General features: G+C 33.0%; 1 protein-coding gene across 1 annotated transcript; it reads right to left on the reverse strand.

The window, feature by feature from the left end:
• Nucleotides 1-2526: 2526 nt before the first annotated feature.
• Nucleotides 2527-5719, reverse strand: LOC122277058 (dehydration-responsive element-binding protein 3-like). The gene is made up of 2 exons (XM_043086939.1): nt 5660-5719; nt 2527-2847 (listed from the first exon to the last, which is right to left on the reverse strand). The coding sequence occupies exons 1-2, from the start codon at nt 5717-5719 to the stop codon at nt 2527-2529; spliced, it is 381 nt and encodes a 126-aa protein (XP_042942873.1).
• Between the last annotated feature and the right edge of the window lie 16228 nt (nt 5720-21947).

Here is a 21947-nt window from a genome sequence, read left to right on the forward strand (position 1 = left end):
AAATTTGTTGACGGGGAAGCTCCTGAGCAGATGCGTTAGTTGACTTATAGTCTGGTTCTCCTGTATTGATAAGTCACAGTTGTAACTTCGATTATGAATGAATGCAGATGCATTTTCCCATAAAAAAAAAAAAAAACTCTAACCCGATCCATTAAACTTATCGTGTCAAAATCTAAAATCCTAACACGACCCATTAACATAATGGGTCGGTTCAGTTCGACTCGTTAGTGAATATTACGAAATAAGTTAACACGACACAATACGACCCGTTTCAAACTGTTTATGTAAATGGGTTGAATAAGCCCAATATTAACATATTTGATCTGATTAAATTTAACATAATTTTATATAAATGTTAAAATCACAATATCTATAAAAATTATAAAATTAACCATAAGTCCAAAATTACAATCCAAATAATAAAAATATCAAAATGAAAATTCTAACAATTTTATTTTTAGGTATAAGGGTATAATTGTAATTTTAACTTTCTTAACGTGTCATAACGAGTTATAACTAGTCAAAACGGGTTGACCCGTTATCAACCCATTAAGTAATCGTGTCTTAACGGGTCAACCCGTTTTGATACGAACCCGTTAAGATTAAACCATAACCCGTTATTATCTTGTCGTATTCGTATTGGATTAACGGATCGTGTAACATATTGTCACCCTTAGAATATGTAAATCTATCCATTTTTATAAATATTGCCTCCCACTAAAAAACGAGTTTTGTATAAGGGAACCCAATAATTTTTTTCTCAAGATACAATGCTATCAATTTGTAGAATGCAGATTAAGGCTGTTTGGTTATACAATTCAGATGAGACGATATATTTTCTTGAAAGTTAAACAAAATATTGTTATAATTAATTTTTATTTTAAAATTTAAAATTTTGAATTATTTATTATATTTTATGTAAAAGTTTAAAAAAATTATAATAATTATATAAGATGAGATAAGATAGTTTACTAATAAATTCAACATACTAAAATAGAATTGAAAATTTTGTATAACAAAAGGAAATAAACAAGAAACGTTATGTTTGAAAGTCTACACCAAGCCGGATCAATAAAGTCTTTGTACCGGACCAAACCGATAAGGCTTTTGGTTTGAAAAAGTCATCTTAATGGGACGTTTGGGTCTTTTTATCTGTTTTTTGCTTTTGTTTGTTTAAGTTTTTTACAAAAAAAATATAAAATGATAAAAATTATTATTAAGTGTATGATTTAATCTATATTTTCTAATTAAGTATATATTTAACTAATTAAGTATTTTAATTGAGTATAATAAATTAATAATGTTAATAATATGTGTATTATCAATAATTAATATATAGTTAATACCTTGTCTTAAAATTATTTTACATCATCTAAACATAAATAATTAGATTAGAAGAAGATTTCATAGTCACTTACAATTAATTAGAAGAAAATTACATAATTACTTGCTTTCAATAGAACTAATTAAAAAAATATAATATAAAAATTATTTAAAATTTTATATATTAAATTCGGTCCATCAAGGGTGAATAAACCGATTTTTCCGATCTAGATGAAAAACCTTACATGCAAAATCTCTAGTAAAAACTTAAGTAAAGCTCTACTAGCTAGTTACAGTACAAAGACTATTGTTTAGACTAGCAATAAAACTTTATTTGCCAAGCCATCAGCAAGAGAATCACCTTCCCTATAAATATTATCAAGTCCTTTTTGGAACAGTAGGGCTGTCACTAGTCGTTAAACAACCCCCAATCAAAATATGCCACGTATAAAATTTTACACCAAATATAATAAATCTAATCACATCTGATAAAACCAATGGAAGTGTAAATTCTAAGAAGAGAAACATCGACCCTCATTCGAACTTCATCAAGAGCTTGGAAAAAAATAAAAAGAACTTCATCAAGTGTATTTTGGGAAGAACTAAACCGCCACCTAGGGCAACGCCACACCAGACCAAGTTTGTCGTCACCACAGTTGGACAATGCTGTCGCACCCACCAAGTTTTGTCGCCCTCATGAAGCTCTTTCTCCTCCAATTTGTTTGGTCACCCATCATAGCCATCATCCACCACAGCAGTCTTCATCGTCGACATAGAGAGACATACCAAAAAGAGAGTTTCTAAACCCTTCATAGAAAAAATAAAGGGCTTATAACCAATAAAAGAAACGAAAAGATGAGATAGACACTCATTCACAAAATACAACACTAAATATAGTTAACCAGAACATTCAAACTCCGGAATCCAAGTCTATCCAAAACACTGAATTTGAAGATAAAGTTGATAACTATCATAACTGACTCTCATAACAGCTCAACGGCTCACTGGCAGATCTTTAACTTTTAATGTTTTGTATATATCATTATCTTTCTATTGTATATTTGAAAAGCATCTGATTTTGTAAAAGTTTTATTTATACATAATGAAAACTCTTGTATGGTATCGCCTTGAACCAGATCATTTGCATACTTTAACTAAATATATGCCATTAATGGCGGCGAGTACAAAATACAGCACTAATATTTATATCCCCACAAATAAACCAGCTTCAAAGCTATTTAGTGCTCCATTCTTTGGCACTGCCATTTGATCACAAGCATACCCACCATCCTCCACGCTTTGTAGCCATGGCAGTGAGAACACCTCCCACCCGTCCATTGAGTCCACGAACACGAATTCATTCCCTGAGTACTCTAACTCATAACTTGCCCCCAAACTCGGCAACTCTACAATCTCACTCAACTCCTCCGACTCTTTCGACAAGTCCATTGGCGAAACTAGCAATGACAACAACGATGATGGCGAGTTGAAAGTATCCATTTGGGTTGCTTTGGCCGCCTCGGCCTGCACGTCACATGGAGCAAGCGAGACTTATTAGAGATAATATAGTAATATAGTTTCATTTTATTTTACTTACAGCCTATGTCAATATTGGTTAGATATTTAAATTTTAACTTTCCCCCATATATAAGTGAGTATATAAGTTGTAATTCATTTCATGTAAATACAACAAAATATACATTTTTCTGATGCTATGCATCTTCTCAAGCATTTTTTGATATCAATATTAACATGGTATTAGTTTGAACAATACGCTTCGGCACAAAACATCATGATTGCTTCCTCTGATTCTTCGTCCATACCTACATCATCCTTAAATCCTTTTGATTCTTCCAATCCTTACTATCTTCATCACAAAGATAGTCCTAGCTCTGTTCTTGTTACACAAGTTCTCGTTGGTGAAAATTATTACACTTGGCATAGATCTATGATCATGGCTCTTACTGCCAAGAACAAATTAGGTTTTGTCTATGGCTCTCTTCTTATAAGCCACCAGACACTTCTCCTCTTTTTCATCACTTGACTCGATGTAACAACGTGCTCCTATCTTGGCTTCTCAATTCTCTTTTCAAAGAAATTGATGCTAGTGTAATTTATGTCAAATTTGTCGTGGAAATGTAGTTAGACCTCCAAGAACGTTTTTCTTAAGGTAATGGCCCTCAAATCTTCCAGTTGCAGAAATCAATTGGATCTCTTATGCAAAATCATCTCTCTGTTAGTGCGTATTACACTCAAATGAAGGGTCTATGGGGTGAGTTGATGAACTATAGACCCTTACCTGTCTGTTCTTGTGGAGGATTATGTGCCTTGATGGATATGCAGAAGCAAGATTATGTCATGCAATTCTTGATGGGACTCAATGATTCATTTTTTCATGTTTATGGTCAAATACTCTTAATTGATCCACTTCCTCCTATCAACAAGGTTTTCTCACTTGTTCTTCAAGAGGAATGCCAGAGAGACATTGGATCAGTGTTGGTCTCTCACATTCTATCTGCTGTACTTTTATCTACAGCCAAACCTACTCATTAGACTAAGGCTTTCCCTCACAAAGACATACTTATTTGTTCTCACTGCTCTGTTCCAGGGCATTCTATTGAAAAATGCTTTAAGTTATATGGATATCCTCTTAGATATCGCTCGAAAGGGAAATCTTCAATTCCTTTCTCCTCGGCAAATCAAGTTGCTGTTGATTTATTATTTCCATTCACAACAAAACAATGTCAACAACTTCTCACTCTCCTCAATTCCGAGTCACATGCATCTTAGACAACAAATGTGAACTTTGGTCATCTTTTGGATAACTCTGTGTTTTCTTCTATTTTCTCTATTAAAAGCACATATTTTTTCACAACCTTTCATTCTACTCATAATGCGTTTGTTAAAATGTCTAATGGCATTTCAGCACCAGTAACACACATTGGTTCTATTCATCTGTCTACACGACTTATCTTACATAATGTCCTCTATATGCCTTCCTTTAAATTCAATCTTCTTTCTATCTGTTAACTAACAAAATCATCTTTTTATTACTTGATATTTTCTGGTGATGCTTGCTTTATACAGGACCTCACCCATTGGAGAACGGGAAGGGTAAAGCCAAAGGAGGATTGTACTTACTGCATATACCAGATGATCCTATCACTTCTTTTTGTAATTTACCTCTTAATTCAGCTTTTGTTTCTCATTCCCGTCAATCTAAATTTGATGTTTGGCATAAAAGGTCAGGTCATCCCTTCTTTTCTAGAATAAAATTGTTATCTTCTGTTATACCTCATGCTTCAATCAATAATACCACTTCTTGTTCAATATGTCCACTTGCTAAACATAAGAGGCTCCCACTTCTCACAGTGAGCGTAATTCTTCCTCACCTTTTCAACTTGTATACTATGATATCTAGGGCCATTTTCCATATCAGTCATTAGATGGTTTTAAGTATTTTTTAACCATTATCGATGACTTTTCTTGAAGCACTTGGGTGTATTTGATAAAATATAAGTCTGATACTCGAGTGCATTTACAACATTTCATAAACATGGTCAACAATCAGTTTGATTCTTCTATAAAAATTCTCAGAATAGATAATAGTACTAAATTTGCTATGTCTGATGTCTATTCTTCCAAAGGCATAATTCATCAATTATCTTGTGTAGCCACACCTCAACAAAATTTAGTTGATGAAAGAAAATACTAGCACATTCTTAATGTTGCTCGTGCTCTTTTCTTTCAATCTCATATTCCCTTACAATTTTGGTTTGAATGTATACTCATAGCAGTATATTTGATCAACAAAATTCCATATCCTTTGCTTGCCAGTAAAATTCCATATGAACTACTTCTCCAAAAACCACCTTCATATTCTCACTTAAAGGTTTTTGGTTCTCTTTGTTATGCCTCTATTTTAGCTCAAAACAGATCCAAATTTGCTCCTATAGCTAGGGGATGTGTTTTCATAGGATATCCCCCTGCCTATCAAGGAGTATAAACTTTATGATCTTGATAATTATCAAATCTTTGTTTCTCGAAATGTTATTTTTCACGAACACATCTTCTCCTTTCAATCATCAAAATAGAATCCAAGTACTTCACCTCCTGTTTTTCCTGCTCCAATTTATGATCAATCCATTCATTTTAATCTTTTTCCTGCTCAGGAAGACTCTACTTCATCTCATTCTTCTATAGAATCTGTTTTACCTGCTTTATCTCCTTATACAAAACCTACCTTACATTCTAATACAAATTCTATTTCCAATTCACCACAAATTTTACAAGAGCCTTTCCCTTCCTAGAAGATCATCTCGAGTACATAAACTACCTGGTTACTTGCAAGACTTTCATTGTCATTTGGCATCCGCACAGGCTTGCTCTTCTCCATATTTCCATGGGAATTCTAGTTCTTTATCAGGTAAGCCATACTCTCTATCTCATTCACTTCGTTATTCCCATTTATCTTCTAAACACAAAACTTTCACCTTAGCTCTTTCCAATTTTGTTGAACCTCAATTCTATCACCAATCTGTTAAAGTTCTCCATTGGAGAGTTGTTATGCCTGAAGAAATTCAAGCCTTAGAAACAAATAATACTTGGACATCAACTAATCTTCCTCCTGGAAAGAGTCCTATTGGGTGCAAATGGGTTTATAGGGTTAAGTTGAAATCTGATGGGTCACTTTTAAAATATAAGGCAAGGTTAGTTGCCAAGGGTTTCACATAACAAGAAGTAGTGGATTATTTTGATACCTTCTATCCAGTTGCCAAAATGGTTACTATCAAATGTCTTCTCTCTATAGTAGCTGCTAAGGGTTGGCATCTAATTTAATTAGATGTCAACAATGCTTTTCTTCATGGAGATTTATTGGAAAAAGTTTACATGTCTTTGCCTCCTGGAATTGGTGAAAAAAATGATACCTGGGTTTGTAGATTAAACAAATCTTTGTATGGCTTAAAAAAAACTTCAAGACAATGGTTTTCCAAGTTTTCCTATACTATTCTTGAGCTTGGTTTTAAGCAAAGTAAATCAGATTATTCTCTTTACACACGGCTTCAAGGTACAAGTTTCATTGCATTATTAGTATATGTGGATGACATTCTCATTGCTAGCAATGACATGGCAGCTGTGAACATCTTCAAAACTTTTCTTGATAAGAAATTCAAGCTTAAAAACCTTGGGTCTTTAAAATATATTTTGGGATTGGAAGTTGCAAGGAACACTTCAGGCATTTCTTTGTCTCAAAGAAAATATGCTTTAGAGATTTTACAAGATGCTAGATGCTTAGGCTCAAAACCCGTCAATACTCCAATGGAACAACATCTAAAACTATCTGGGAAGATGGACGTCTTATAAAAGATCCTACTGCTTATAGGAGATTGGTTGGAAGGTTGTTATATCTAACCATCACAAGACCAAATATAACTTTTGCAGTTTATACCTTAAGCCAATTCATGGACTCTCCTCGTTTGCCTCATCTTCATGCAGCTCAAAGAGTACTACAATATATTAAGGAATCTTCTGGCCAAGGGTGTTTTTTTTTCCTGCAAAGTCTAATCTTCATTTGACTGCATTTATTGATTCAAATTGGGCTGGACGTCAAGACACTCAAAAATCTGTCATAGGCTTTTGCATTTTCCTTGGCAACTCTCTCATTTCATGGAAATCAAAGAAGCGGTGTATTGTCTCTCCGTCATCAGCTGAATCAGAAAATAGAGCCATGGCCAAAACTGTCTGTGAGCTTGTTTAGTTACTTTCATTGCTTTAGGACTTGCGAGTCCCTCATCCTCAAGCTACTGCTCTCTATTGTGACAATATGGTTACAATTCACATTGCAACTAATCCTATGCTTCATGAAAGAACGAAACATATAGAAATTGATTGTCATTTTGTTTGTGACAAAGTCCAAGCAAATTCTGTGAAGCTTTCTCATGTCTCTTCTCATCACCAATTGGTAGATTGTTTTACTAAGCCATTAGGATTTCCTCTGTTTTCAGCTTTGATTTCCAAGCTAGGCTTGATCAACATGCATGCTCCAGCTTGAGAGGAGAGGGGAGGGGAGGGGGGGGGGGGGGGGAGGGGTATCAAAGTTAATATAGTGATATAGTTTCATTTTATTTTACTTACAAACTATGTTAGTATTGGTTAGATATTTAAATTTTAACTTTCCCACGTATGTAGGTGAGTATATAAGTTGTAATTCATTTAATATAAATACAAAAAAATATAGACTTTTCTGATGCTCTGCATGTTCTCAAGCATTTCTTGGTATCAATATTAACAAGACTGGGTGTGGCAGTGAGTGAGTGGGTGGAGTGTAGCCGAGTTTCCTTTAACGCTCAGAGTAGCCACGTCGTGGGCTCTAGCGGCCATTTTCGGGGTAGGAAAAGTGCCGAACCAAATGCGGGATTTCTTTATAGGCTCGCTGATTCCGGACATCCATTTTCCCCAATTTCTCATGCAAGTGAACGCTGTAGTATAATGGTTTCTTGGTGGAGTCCCGAATGCACTTGTTTTTTTCTTGACTCGGGAAGATTTAGGAGAGGGTAGGGTAGAGGTAAACGTCGAGGGAGCTTTTTCCTTTCACAGCGTTATCAATTGTTATGTCAAATGGAAGAGCTACGTGGCATATATTCATTGAAAGGTTGTTATTTGAGGGATACCAGACTGGCCTGTGGGAAGATTTTCTCAAATATTATTATGTCAAAAGGAAAAGGGGAAGCACTAGTAACAAATGTCATTCTACAGCTCAAAATACTTTCATAGAGGTATGTATGACTGTCATTCAATTATTGGTCGGTATTTTATAAATAAATAATATGGTTGTTGTAATTATAATGATCCAGTTTATGTTTTGAATCTATGTTCTTGGGCCAAGTCGAACATAAGCTCTAAGTACAAGACAAAGGAGATTAAGCAATGCAAGATGAGTAAAGAAACAATGAACAAACCAATTGGTGGTGGAGCCAAGTGACCAAAGGAAGGTCATGTATGTGAAAGAAAGGCGACCAAAGTAATTAAAGGGAATAGAAAACAAGTTTGGGTGAGACTAGAAAGATCGAGGCCATCAATACCTAAGGCCAGGCAATCAATGCTTCAAGCAAGGCCATGAATAGTAAGATCGATGAATATATAGCATAGTTCTTCAAAGAATTTGTACATTAAATACAAAAATATATTACAACAGATTGGCATCAAATGCAAGGAGACATATACGATTAAGATAACATGACCGATCTTATGTAGCACTGTACACGATTAAGAAGAAGGTAAAAGGATCTAATAACTGACTACTAGATCTCTCAACATTTCCACTACATAATCTAACTTTAGCATTAGAGCTATTTCCTACCGGAGCTCATCGGCCATGATCTTGTGGAGATGGGTGGTCTTGACAATACTCTTGATATCACCCATCAATACTCTTGTTATCATGATCATCATCCAATTCTATTAGAGTAGTGCTACAGTTACAAAAAAAATTACGTAAAAGTAATTTTATAATTTGACTTGATTTCATGTAATCTGTTAAATTTACTTTATAATAAAAGTAACGTTATAATCTGACGAATTATATCAAGTCATATTAGTTTGTGAAATTATTTTTATATAATCCATTTGTGACTAGAGTATTTATCATTCTATTATCATTGGCAATATGATCCTCACAATCATTGTCAAAGCAATCGCCTTGTTGTTGTTATCGCCATTGTTCCTTATCACTACCAACATCATCACATATAGGGGTGAACAAAATAGCCAGTAACTGATTCCCACCGAAAATTTCGACCTGACCCAACCCGAATCAACCGACTCGGAAAGCATTTATTTGGAATTTAGAAGCTTCCATAACAGTTCTGATAAAAAGGTTCGGAATCGGGTTATTAATCGATTTCCATTTTTTCACCAATCTTCTTTCACTAAGCTTTTTTTATCTGGGATTTATCATTTGAATATGGTACTTGGGAAGAGATCCTAGACCAGATTCATTCAGAGAGAAAGAGAGAGAGATGCAGATTCATTTCTGGCTAAGCAGCGCTTGGAAAGTGATGATGTTGTTCCAGATCATATCTCGACGAGGTTACGTGTGTTGGTCGTTGATGATGACCCCGCATACCTTGTGGTCTTAGAGAAGATGTTTTGTATTTGGTTGTGGTGATATAGAAATTTGAAGGGGTTGGTCCATATCTTTTCACGAGAAAGAACTTGTGTTGTTCTGCTTTGACAATGAAATCTCAAGAAGTGTGGGTGCACCCTTCCTTTGATCTTCTACTTCAGTTTCTTCACCGGTTTCAAAACAGAAGTTATTCTAAGATTTCTCTACCAACTCAAAGATGATGAAGCAATTATTAATGACGATGAAGAAAAGAGAAGTAAACAATATTTTAGACTTTATTTGAATTTCAGATCTTGTTCTTCAAACTCTTAATCTCCAACGGATCTTTTTGAAGATTAAATAACCCACTTGAGGGGGAAAGCAAATATAAAATGAAGAAGATAATAAAAGAAAAGTAAATTAAAAAATTGCTTTAATCAACGTGACGTGTTGTCTGTCAGGCCACGTATTCAACCTCATTTGTAAGAGAGCATTGAGTCATTAACTGCAAGTAATGTGTATTTAAAAAATAAAAATAAAAACGGGTCGGGTCAGAAACCCACTTTTTCCAAAACATTCTCAGTTGGGGCAAACGGTTAACCCACTTTTACCATTATGCTCATGACCATTATATGATATTGGGATCTCTTAATTTTAATTAGCATATATATCCTAAAATAATTAAAACCCAATCTGATCAAATAGAAATCAACATAAATATTAGAGAAGACAAATAACAATAAAACAAAACAGCTGGAAATCTCAAAACTAATCGTATGTATTACAAAACATGGTAATTAATTATAAATAGGACCATAGTTTTTGTCCTTTTTCACTTCAATTATTTGTCTCGTTTGTTTTCGAAATTGTGACTTTGCAATTGGGGTCTTGCGTCACGCGTGACCTAATGTACCATAAGCGAATGCCCAAGATTGTTTTTGGCGTCTTCCCCCTCTTGTGGACAGGGTCAAGTCTGTTTTATGTCGCTCTCCCGCAACCTTTTCCAGCACACTTCCAAACAAAACTGCATTAGTTGCCAATCTTCTTTTGCATACTAATTTAAGGCCATTTCCCCTCATTTGCCAACCTTGGTCAAGCATTTAGAAAAATGCTAGATAATGGTCAATTGATATTTAAGGTAAAAACAAAACATCTAAATCCTTTCTGTGCATTTCTTCAATAGACTTTTCAGTCTCTGTAAAAGGGACCCCATATTTATTATCTGTTTCAAAATCCTCAATAGTCCTAAACCTTATGTTGATTTTCATTTTTCATCTCAAATCATCAAGTGTTTCAATTTAAACTCTATAAATAAACGTATTTTTTTTAATTAAACCCGTGATTTGATTGTTAACATTGTGTCGTGTGGTAGACTTTTCTTTTATTTTTAATTGTGAAAATTTATTCAAGAGAATAAAATGAAAAATATAGATATAAGTAAGAATTTCCAATCATTTAAGATGTAGAATGAAGAATTTATATATTTTCATTATTTTTGCCTTTTCTTTTATTAATCTTTATGGTAGAATCTATGATATTATATATGCGCTATATTGGGCTTTCCAGATAATAATGGCAAGCCCATGGGCTTGTCACAGGAGTCCCATATCAGAGTTATCTGGGATTTCTTTTTCGCTTCTTAGGCCTTCAATAAATTGGGTATAAGGGCCGTTCTCGGCGAACTTGGTCCATCTGACAACGACATGTCGCATGCTTTTACAATCTCTACAAACGTCTAAACAAGTTCCAAAGCCAAGGCAAGGCATTTGGATGCTACTTATGCTTGTGCACAACAACTTTGGATGAGTTACTTGGAAGCACAGAAATTCTTTTTACGTAACGGATTTCTTTACCAAACTAACTTTCGAATCTCACATGTACCACTCCTCTCGAATAGAGAAGAAAAATTTTACAAATAAGCCTTACACTATACATGTTCACTTAATTAATATGTAATTTTTTATTTTTATTTTTTTTTATCTTAATTAGGGGTGTAATTGGTCAGGTCCAGCTCGGGAAAGGTCACAAACCGAAAATTTTGGTCCATCATTTTTGCTGGACTGTTAGTTATTAGTCCAGTTGGTCCATAAATATTTTTTTTTCATATATTTTCTTCTTTTTTTTTTGACAAAAAACTTAATACAAAAAATTAATTAAATTAGTAAAATTCAAATTAAGTGATCTCTTTAATATTTTATATATGGTTAATGAATATTAAATAATTTCATTGTATATATAGTCAATGGTGAACTTTTATAATTAATTTATACAACTACTATATAAAATAATATATTATGTATATATAAAATAATTAAAAATATATATACACATTCGATCAGTCTTGGTTCGGTTCAATCTAAAAAAATGCACCTCGAGATTGACAAATAAAACTATCAGATCGGTTCGATTCGAACCAAACTATTCGGTCCAGTTAATTTTTCTGGTCCAAACCGATGGGCTTACACCCCTAATCTTAATGCTTAAATATGTGTATTTAAATAGAAGAGTAAAAATGACCAATCACACATTGATTAAATGAATATGTGTGATGTAAGATTTCCTTGTAATTTTAGAATCTCCGAGAAACACCAAACATAAATTCCTTCTTAAAATCTCCCATGGATCCGTAATAAGTAGGTATTTAATGATAAAACTAAGTTATTAGAAATAACTTAAACGTCCTTCAAATACAAAGATTCGGAATTAAACTTCAATTATATTGTGGCCGTGCCACTTCAACAAGACTCCTAGCTTCCCAAGTTCTCCACATAACATAGACAAACATGAAAGATAAACATGACTCAATGCTTTCTTGTGAGGTTTAGATAATGAGAAGTGTTACAACCACAAACAAATCTCATAAAATAAAATTTATAAACTGTTATGGTTTCATATAATACATTATATCTATTTTACAATAAAAATAACTTTACAATTTAACGTACTACATCAAGCCATATAAGTCAGTTTATAGATTTACTTTTTTAGAATCTTTTTTTAGCTAAAATATTTCTCTTAGATCAGACTCCAAAGTCAACGATTGCATAGCAAGTGAACTAGTTACTTGTTTTGTATTTGGCTATGAGCAATGACTCCTTGCGGACAACCCACATGAAGAACAAGTTTCAACATCATTGAAGTCGAAGGATCTGTCATTGTTAATGCTCTCGCACAATAGGTCAAAACGGGAGAAAGAGTCATTTACTGAGGTAATCTGGGCCTCAAAAGGAGTGGTCTGGTACACCCGGTGGTGGTCTAGTGTGGCATGTACGATGTCGGCGTATATACTCATGGATGTGTAAGTAAATAAGTGCAGAAAAAATAAAAGAAGTGATCACACATATTTACGTGGTTAGGCATAACGCCTACGTCCACGAGCATTTGAGAAGGTGGAATCCATTATAGTATTCTTGTTTATAGTCTCTTATTCCTTATTGTACAATGATGGTTTCTGATACATTTATTGGAGATGAACATCTGCGCTAGAGTTCTTTGTCCAGAGGTTGAAGGTGGAGTTGAAGAAGAAAAAGATGAAGTCTAAGCCCTCTTATTCCCTGACAGCCCCATGCCTTTTGTATCCCCTAACAGTCCACCCTACTCCCTGATCCTTGATAGCCCCTACACCCACGTTATCTTTTGACTTCATGTTACCTTCTACTTCCTTTCACCCTTTGTCCCCTAGTGGCTTGGTGGGTAGGACTTGGGTTTTGGTGTTTTATTTCCCTCACAGTCATGGTTTAAAAGAGAAATCATAAGAATCTCAAACTCTTCCAATGGTTTTTTCTATTGTGATTTCTCATTGTAAGGGGGTAAAATAAACTAGGCACAAAATGATTTTCAAGGCTCATTCCATCAAAAAGTCATCACTATGAGATAAAAGAAGAGAGAAGAAAAAGCGCAGAGAATGCAAAGTGTTAAAAGTGTGAGAAAGAAAAAAGAGGAGTGAATATAAAGAAGGAGTGATGTGAACTAAAATAGTGATCTAGGCAGGACAATCTCATGATCTTCCATAAATGATTTATTTATTTTTTTAATTTTTTTTTACATCAAATAGCAATTTTAAGTGAGAGAAAAGAGACTTACAACCAAATGGTCTGTCAAATCTGCAGCCAAAAGTAGGCAACAAATGTAATTCAGTACTTCATATTTAACGTGTCAGTAGGGCACAGGACCACCAAAAAAAGAGAAACCTAAAGTTTGATACAAGTACTGCAAAGTAGAAAAGGTCCCTGGTAAAAACAGCACCCAATTTTTCTTTTAAGTAATCAAACAGTGCGGTAGAATTATCTAAATGTTCATTGAAGCCTTCCAAGAAAGAACACAAAATTCAATAGAGTCCAGACCCAATGATTAGTTTTTCACCCTCCTCCAAGCCACCATGACAACCAGATAGAAAAAAAGACGACCAAACAACCAATAACACATTCACGTAAATAACCTTTCTCATTTCACTTGAACATATATCAAGCTCGTTAAATCAAGTGAGAGTACCCGCTCGATATTATCAATAGCTTTGAAATTTTTTGATGAAACTGGTGATAAATAGTTAGATTCACATGGATGCCAAATCAAACCAAAACAAAACAAACAAGAAAGAATGGGAAAATTCCATTTCACTGATATCAACCGTTGGACCATTGAGCTGCCAATTCACCTCAAATCAATTAGCGCTCAAATCTTTTATGACATACATCGCACCCTAAAGAAGACTTTAAAGTTATTACTATAAAGAAATCTCAACCATTTTTATTGGAAACTAGTAACTACACGGTACAAGACTTTTGGAGCACGCCTAGAGAAGTAAAGAGTCTCAAGTCTTTTACTTCACTACCGTGCCTTAAGTGTGAACCTATAATATTGGACTCTTGAACAACAAAATATTTGAATCAAGCTTTGTTTAGACTATTCATCGTCATTTTATTTTTCATTATTTCATCTTGATCTTTTGAAATTGCATCAAATAAATATTGAAGAACTATTAATTAATTTCATTGATCTATCATCTATCCATTATTTTCTGTTCACATCGTACAAATATAAAGAAAATGGTACCGATGAATTAGAATGATTTATAATAAAAAATAAATATAAATCATTATATTGAATATTTTTCAAAATTTTCATAAAAATGAGGCTTTATTTATAATTTTGAAATAAAAATCTGTAAATTTATATTTAATGCAACAATTTAAAATAAGGTTTTGTTTAAAATATAAATTATTCATTGTATTAAATATAAAGTTTAGTATAATAGGGCGTTGCACAAATTTAAAAATATAAAAATTTTTAATTTTTATTTAATAAAGAGTTTTTATATTTAAAAAAGAAGATAAAATAAACGCATCCCACTTTTATTTTTAGATGCATTATGTAGGGTGGAGCGACAATGGCTTGAGTGGTCTTATCCTTGGCCGGCCGGAGATTCCGACTTAGAACACCACATTCTGAAGAAGTACTGGGGAGACTATTTTTTTATAAAAGAAAATGGGAAGAAATTATGAAGGGAGGTAATTAAGTAATTTATAAGTTGCAATCCTCATCTATTTTATAAGTTGTTTCCAAAATCCAAATAATTAATTAATATAATTAAATCTCTTTGTTATTTTTATTTCTTCATTTTTTCAGTTTTATGGGGTTGAGTGAGATTTATGCATGCAGCAAGTCAATCTATGCAGCCCTTTCGAGTCACGCGGGGTTTAATTATCTATACATATAGTTAATGAGCAGTTGAGCTAAAACGCATCTCTTTACCCAACAAAGTCGTCACGCTTTCTTAAGACATCAATTAACTTTCACGATCAGGTATACATGCAAGAGTCGATTGTGGGCATAAATTATATATATATATATATATATATATATATTAGATAGAAATTAATTAATAAAATCTATATCTTTTCATTAAGTTAAAATTTTGAGATAAGTGATGATTTTACATGATATCAAAACAAAAATCTTGATTTTAAATCCTGATTTTATATTCTATCCTATTTAAGCAAATATTTCACTTATTATTTATTGAAAAGAAGTGTTAATATATGTTGAACTCAAGGTTTCAAGTTTCATGTGATTATAAATCTACACATGGATTTTGATGATAACAAATGAATTCAAAGAATAAAGAAGTCTCAAACTCAAGTTGTCTACACAATGGAGTCAAGCACATCAAGGAAACAAGCATGAGCAAGAAGGGAACAAGTTCACATTAAAATTATAGAGTAATGTTGTAAATCTCTTCAAAATTCGAAATTAGGATTAATGCTCAAAATTAATATTTTATCATAAAGCATTAAAATACATTTTCCACATGTGCATGAATATTTTTGAAAATTAAATTTGAAAATTTTGAAAGATGATTGATTGTCATCTTTTGCATGTGCATGCCTTGATTAAAGGGTTGAACTTTGAAAATATTAAAGATGATTGATTGTCATCTTTCACATGTGCATGTTTTATTTGAATATTTTCAAAAGTGATTGATGCTTTTTTAGACTTATACAAGAAGTAAAAGATTAGGTTTGAATTTTTTGAAAATGAAAGTGTGTTCATTTTGTCATATGCCAAAAGTAAAAGATTAGGTTTGATTTTTTTGAAAAAGTGAACGATGTTATCTTTGACAATTGAAAAAGAAGAACCTTTTATTTGAATTCTTTGAAAAAGTGAATGATGTTGTCTTTGACAATTGAAAAAGAAGAACCTTTTATTTGAATTTTTTAAAAAAGTGAATGATGTTGTCTTTGACATGTGAATCTTTTTAAATTTGAATATGAAGTCTCATATGCCTATAAATAGATCATTTGAGAGCTTCACATTCACAACACCAAGAGCATACAACATTCATTCAAAGCTTTTATTCTCCCTTCTCTAAGCATTGAGTCTTAATCCTTGTTCATTTTGAGAGATATAGTTTGCGCTGTATTGTTCTTATTTCACTCATTGAGGAGTGTTTTCTGATAACCTACCTACTATCAGCTCTTGTATCAGAAAGAGGGTGTGTATAACCCTTGTATGTGTAGAAAGTATTCTACACGGGGAATAGTTGAATCACCACGTGTAAGGTGATTGCAAGTGTAGAGGGTGTTCTACACGGATCCTTTGTAGCGGTATTGTTCAAAGGTGTAATAGGTTTCTATCTCCACCTGAAAGAGGTTGAATAGTGAATTTGGGAATCCTCAAGGGGTAGTTTGAGGCGAGGACGTAGGCAGTGGGGCCGAACCTCGTTAACATACTGAGTTTGCTTCTCTCTTACCCTTACTCTTTATATTTATTGTTATTTCATATTTTGTTTATATTTTATATTATATATTTGATTTATAATTGTTATTTTTTTATACAACTCAATTCACCCCTCCTCTTGTGTTAGTCATCTGGGCAACAATTGGTATCAGAGCTAAGAGCTCTATTATAAGATTAACTATCTTTTGAGTTAAGATCTTATGGCTAACATTGCAGCTTCATTTGGTGAAGGTCAATCTAGCAGTCGGCCTCTACTCTTTTGTGGAGATAATTACTCATTTTGGAAAGTTAGAATGAGAATATTTCTTCAAACTCAAGGTAGAGAAATCTGGAAATGTATTGTAAATGGACTTTATATTCCAACAAAAGTGGTTGATGGAGTAAAGGTCAAAAAGGAAGAAGAAGAGTTTGATCGTGAAGACGATAGACTTTATACTTTAAATTTAACTGCTATGAATTTATTATATAATGCTCTTAATGGAAATGAATTTAATAAAATAATGAATTGCGCTACAGCAAAGGAAATTTGGGATAACTTGGAAATAACTTATGAAGGAATTTCGCAAGTAAAGGAATCAAAAATTTATATTCTTACTCATGAATATGAAATGTTTAAGATGAATGATGATGAATCTATTTCTAGTATGCACACTCGTTTTACTAATATCATAAACAGCTTGACAGCTCTTGGCAAAGTTTATTCCAAGGTGGAGATAGTAAGAAAAATTCTCAACTCTTTACCAAAACGTTGGGAATCAAAAGTTACAGCGATTCTTGAAGCTAGAGACCTCAAGAAGCTCGAAGTCAATGAACTCATCGGGTCACTTATCACCCATGAGTACACATTGAAAAGAGGAGAAGAAGAAGGAAAGCCAAAGAAGAGCTTAGCACTTAAAGCTGTTCCTCATGAAAGTGAAAGTGATGAAGATGAGGAAAATGACGATAAAGATGAAGAAGTTGCGATGATAACAAGAAGAATTCAGAGGTTCTTGAAGAAAAATAGAACTCCTCCGAGGAAATCTTTCAAAAAGTTTTCCAAGAAAGATTCAGGTAAAAACGACACTTTAATTTGTTATAAATGCAATAAACCTGGTCATATCAAGCCAGATTGTCCTCTGCTAAAGAAAGATCGAAACAAGGGCAAGAAAGCAATGAAAGTTACATGAGATGATGATTCAAGTAGCTCAGATAGTGAAGCAAGCAATGAAGAATCAACAAATCTTTGTCTTATGGCTAAAGATGACATTGAGGTAACAAATCTTGATAATATTGAAAATCTTTCATATGAAGAATTGCAAAATGTTTTAGAAGAGATTTATGAGGAATTTGAAAAATTGGGTATCAAGTATACTGCTTTGAAAAAGAAAAATTCTTCTTTAACAAATGAAATTGAAATTTTAAGAAAAGAAAGTATCATTTTGAAAGATGAAAATCTTGAATTGAATAAGAAGAAAACCGATTTAGAAAATATTGTTGAAAACTTTACGAATGGAAAAAGAAATTTTGAAAAACTTCTTGGTAGTCAAAGATGTGTTTTTGACAAGGCAGGTTTGGGATATATGCCAAAACAAAAATACAAACCTTATAAAAATTTCTTTGATAATCATTCTACCTCAAAGACTAATATTCAAAATTCTTTTCATAAAAATAATTTTGTCAAAAAAGGATATTATTATAATCATTCAAGTTTTTCATATATGTCACATGCTATTTGTAATTTTTGTAATAGAAATGGTCATAATTATCATACTTGTCCTATTAGAAGAAATCATACAATGACTATTAGGGCCGTATGGGTACCTAAAAATCTTGTTTCTTCTAATACTAATAAATAAAGGACCCAAAGAACTTGGGTACCAAGAAAAATCATTTTAATTGTTTTTATAGGTATGCACGAAGTCATCCACAAGAAAAAATAAGTGGTTTTTAGATAGTGGATGTTCAAGACACATGACGGGAGACAAGACTAAGTTCTTTGATCTTAGATCTAAAGAAGAAGGACACGTGACATTTGGAGACAACTCGAAAGGGAAGATCGTGGGAATAGGTAAAATTGGTAATGAATCTTCTCTCATAATTGAAGATGTTCTACTTATTGAAGGTTTAAAACATAATTTTTTGAGCATAAGTCAATTATGTGATAAAGGATTTACAGTTACTTTTAAAATGGATAAATGCATTATTTTGAATGATCATGATTGTAATATTTGTTTTATTGCTTTTAGAAACAATAATGTTTATACAATTGATTTTGAAGAAATTACCTCACAAGATGCTATTTGCCTGTCAGCTCAAAATGAAACTAGTTGGTTATGGCATAGAAGATTAGGTCATGCCAACATGGAACTTATTTCCAAACTTTCAAAAAATGATCTTGTGAGAGGTTTACCAAAAACATATTTTCTTAAAGACAAAATTTGTGATGCATGTCAATTTGGTAAACAAACAAAAACTTCTTTTAAAACTAAGAAACATATTTTCACTACTAGACCATTGCAACTGATACACATGGATCTTTTTGGACCAAATAGAGTTGCAAGTATAGGAGGAAAATATTATGCATTTGTTATTGTTGATGATTTCTCTAGATATACTTGGGTCATCTTTCTTGCTCATAAAGATGAGGCACATAATGCCTTTACCAAGTTATGCAAGAGAATTCAAAATGAAAAGGGCTATACTATTTCAAGTATCCGAAGTGATAGGGGAAAAGAGTTTGTTAATAAAAATATTGAAACATTTTGTGATGAAAACGGTTTTGTACATAATTTTTCTGCTCCTCGAACTCCTCAACAAAATGGGGTAGTAGAGAGGAAAAATAGATCTCTTCAAGAAATGGCAAGAACAATGCTCAATGAGAATAACTTGCCTAGTTATTTTTGGGCCGAAGCGGTAAGTACTGCATGTTATGTTATAAATAGAGTTATGTTAAGGTCTAAGTTAGATAAAACCCCCTATGAGCTTTAGAATGAGAAAAAGCCCAACATTGGTTACTTTCATGTATTTGGATGCAAATGTTTTATTTTGAATGACATAGATAATTTAGGCAAGTTTGATGCAAAATCTGATGAAGGTATCTTTCTCGGGTATTCTACTAATAGTAAAGCTTATAGAGTATTCAACAAAAAGACTTTGACTGTACAAAAATCTATGCATGTAGTATTTGATGAATCTAATTCTCCACTCTCTAAGAAATTTATTGATGAAGAAACAGAAGGTATAAATAACACAAAAAGTCTCAATCTCAACAAAGAGAAAGCAATAGAGGAAGTTCAACATGGAGCCATCAGGAAAGATCATCAAAATTTAATACAAGATGCAACCAAACAGTGAAAATTTGTGAAAAATCATCCAGTGGAACAAATTTTGGGAGAACCTTCACAAGGTGTAAGTACTCGATCATCTCTTAGAAATATTTGTAATCATACTGCTTTTCTATCTCAAATTGAACCCAAAAATATTGATGACGCACTTCTTGATGAATCTTGGATTCTAGCTATGCAAGAAGAGTTGAATCAATTTGAAAGAAATGATGTTTGGACACTTGTTCCTAGACCCAAAAATCATACTATTATTGAAACAAAATGGGTTTTTAGAAACAAGAAAGATGAGTCTGGAGTCATTACTAGAAATAAGGCTCGACTTGTGGCCCAAGGTTTTAATCAAGAAGAAGGAATCGATTATGATGAGACATATGCACCTGTCGCAAGATTAGAAGCTATTCGAATGCTACTTGCATATGCTTGTTATAAAGATTTCAAACCTTTTCAAATGGATGTTAAAAGTGCTTTCTTAAATGGTTTTATAAATGAAGAGGTATATGTTGAGCAACCTCCAGGTTTTGAAAATCATATTTCCCCAAATCATGTTTTCAAACTCACAAAAGCACTATATGGACTTAAACAAGCTCCTAGAGCTTGGTACGAGAGACTCAGTGGTTTCTTGATTGAAAAAGGTTTTTCAAGAGGAAAAATCGACACAACTCTTTTCATTAAATATGAAAATGATGATATTCTTTTGATTCAGATTTATGTTGATGATATAATATTCGGTGCTACTAATGAAAATATGTGTCAAGTTTTTGCTAAGATTATGCAGGAAGAATTTGAGATGAGCATGATGGGTGAACTTACATTCTTTCTCGGATTGCAAATTAAGCAAGCAAAAAGTGGGACATTCATCAATCAATCAAAATATATTAAGGAATTACTGAAAAAGTTTGGGATGGAAAGTGCTAAGGAAATTGGAACACCAATGAGCCCATCAACTAAACTTGATAAAGATGAATCCGGTAAGTCAGTTGACTCGAAGATATATCGAGGTATGATTGGTAGCTTATTATATTTAACAGCCAGTAGACCAGATATTATGTTTAGTGTGTGCTTATGTGCATGTTTTCAATCATCTCCAAAAGAATCACATTTAATTGCAGTTAAGCGCATTCTTAGATATCTTAGTGGTACAATTAACCTAGGGTTATGGTACCCTAAGCACACATCTTTCGATCTAATCAGCTACACAGATGCAGATTATGCTGGCTGTAAAATAGATCGAAAAAGCACTAGTGGAGCATGTCATTTCTTAGGTCATGCATTAGTTTCCTGGTTTAGTAAAAAATAAAATTCTGTTGCACTATCTACTGCTGAGGCAGAATATGTTGCTGCGGGTAGTTGTTGTGCTCAAGTTCTCTACATGAAGCAACAACTTGAAGATTTTAAACTCAAGTATAATCACATTCCAATCAAATGTGATAATACAAGTGCTATAAATCTTTCAAAGAACCCAATACAACATTCTAGAACTAAGCATATTGAAATAAGGTATCATTTTCTTCGAGATCATGTGCAAAAAGGGGATATAATATTAGAGTTCACAAACACACACGATCAGTTAGCAGATATTTTCACAAAACCTTTACCAGAAGATAGACTATGTATGATCAGAAGAGAAATAGGTATGATGCATGTTATGAATATCTCTTAAAAAATAGACCAGAGTTAATAAAAATAGAGATAGATTTTTTAAATACTTTTACATAAACTTGAGATTCTTAGCCTCATGTTTGAGACGCTCATTCTCTTCATACAATATCATGTCATTCTTATTCATGGGAACCGGCAAGCGGAATGAAGAATCTAATAAAGATTTTAACTGTTTATTCTTCTGCCGAATGATTCATTTCCTTGTATGAGACTCTTGAACAATTCGTTGAAGTACAATAATTTGTTCTTTGAGCCTTTCAACTTCATGATTTTTGGCTTGTAGCCGCTGAGAAAAAGCAACA

Source organism: Carya illinoinensis, chromosome 9 (genome assembly GCF_018687715.1).
Source record: "Carya illinoinensis cultivar Pawnee chromosome 9, C.illinoinensisPawnee_v1, whole genome shotgun sequence".
NCBI classification, from domain to species: Eukaryota; Viridiplantae; Streptophyta; class Magnoliopsida; order Fagales; family Juglandaceae; genus Carya; species Carya illinoinensis.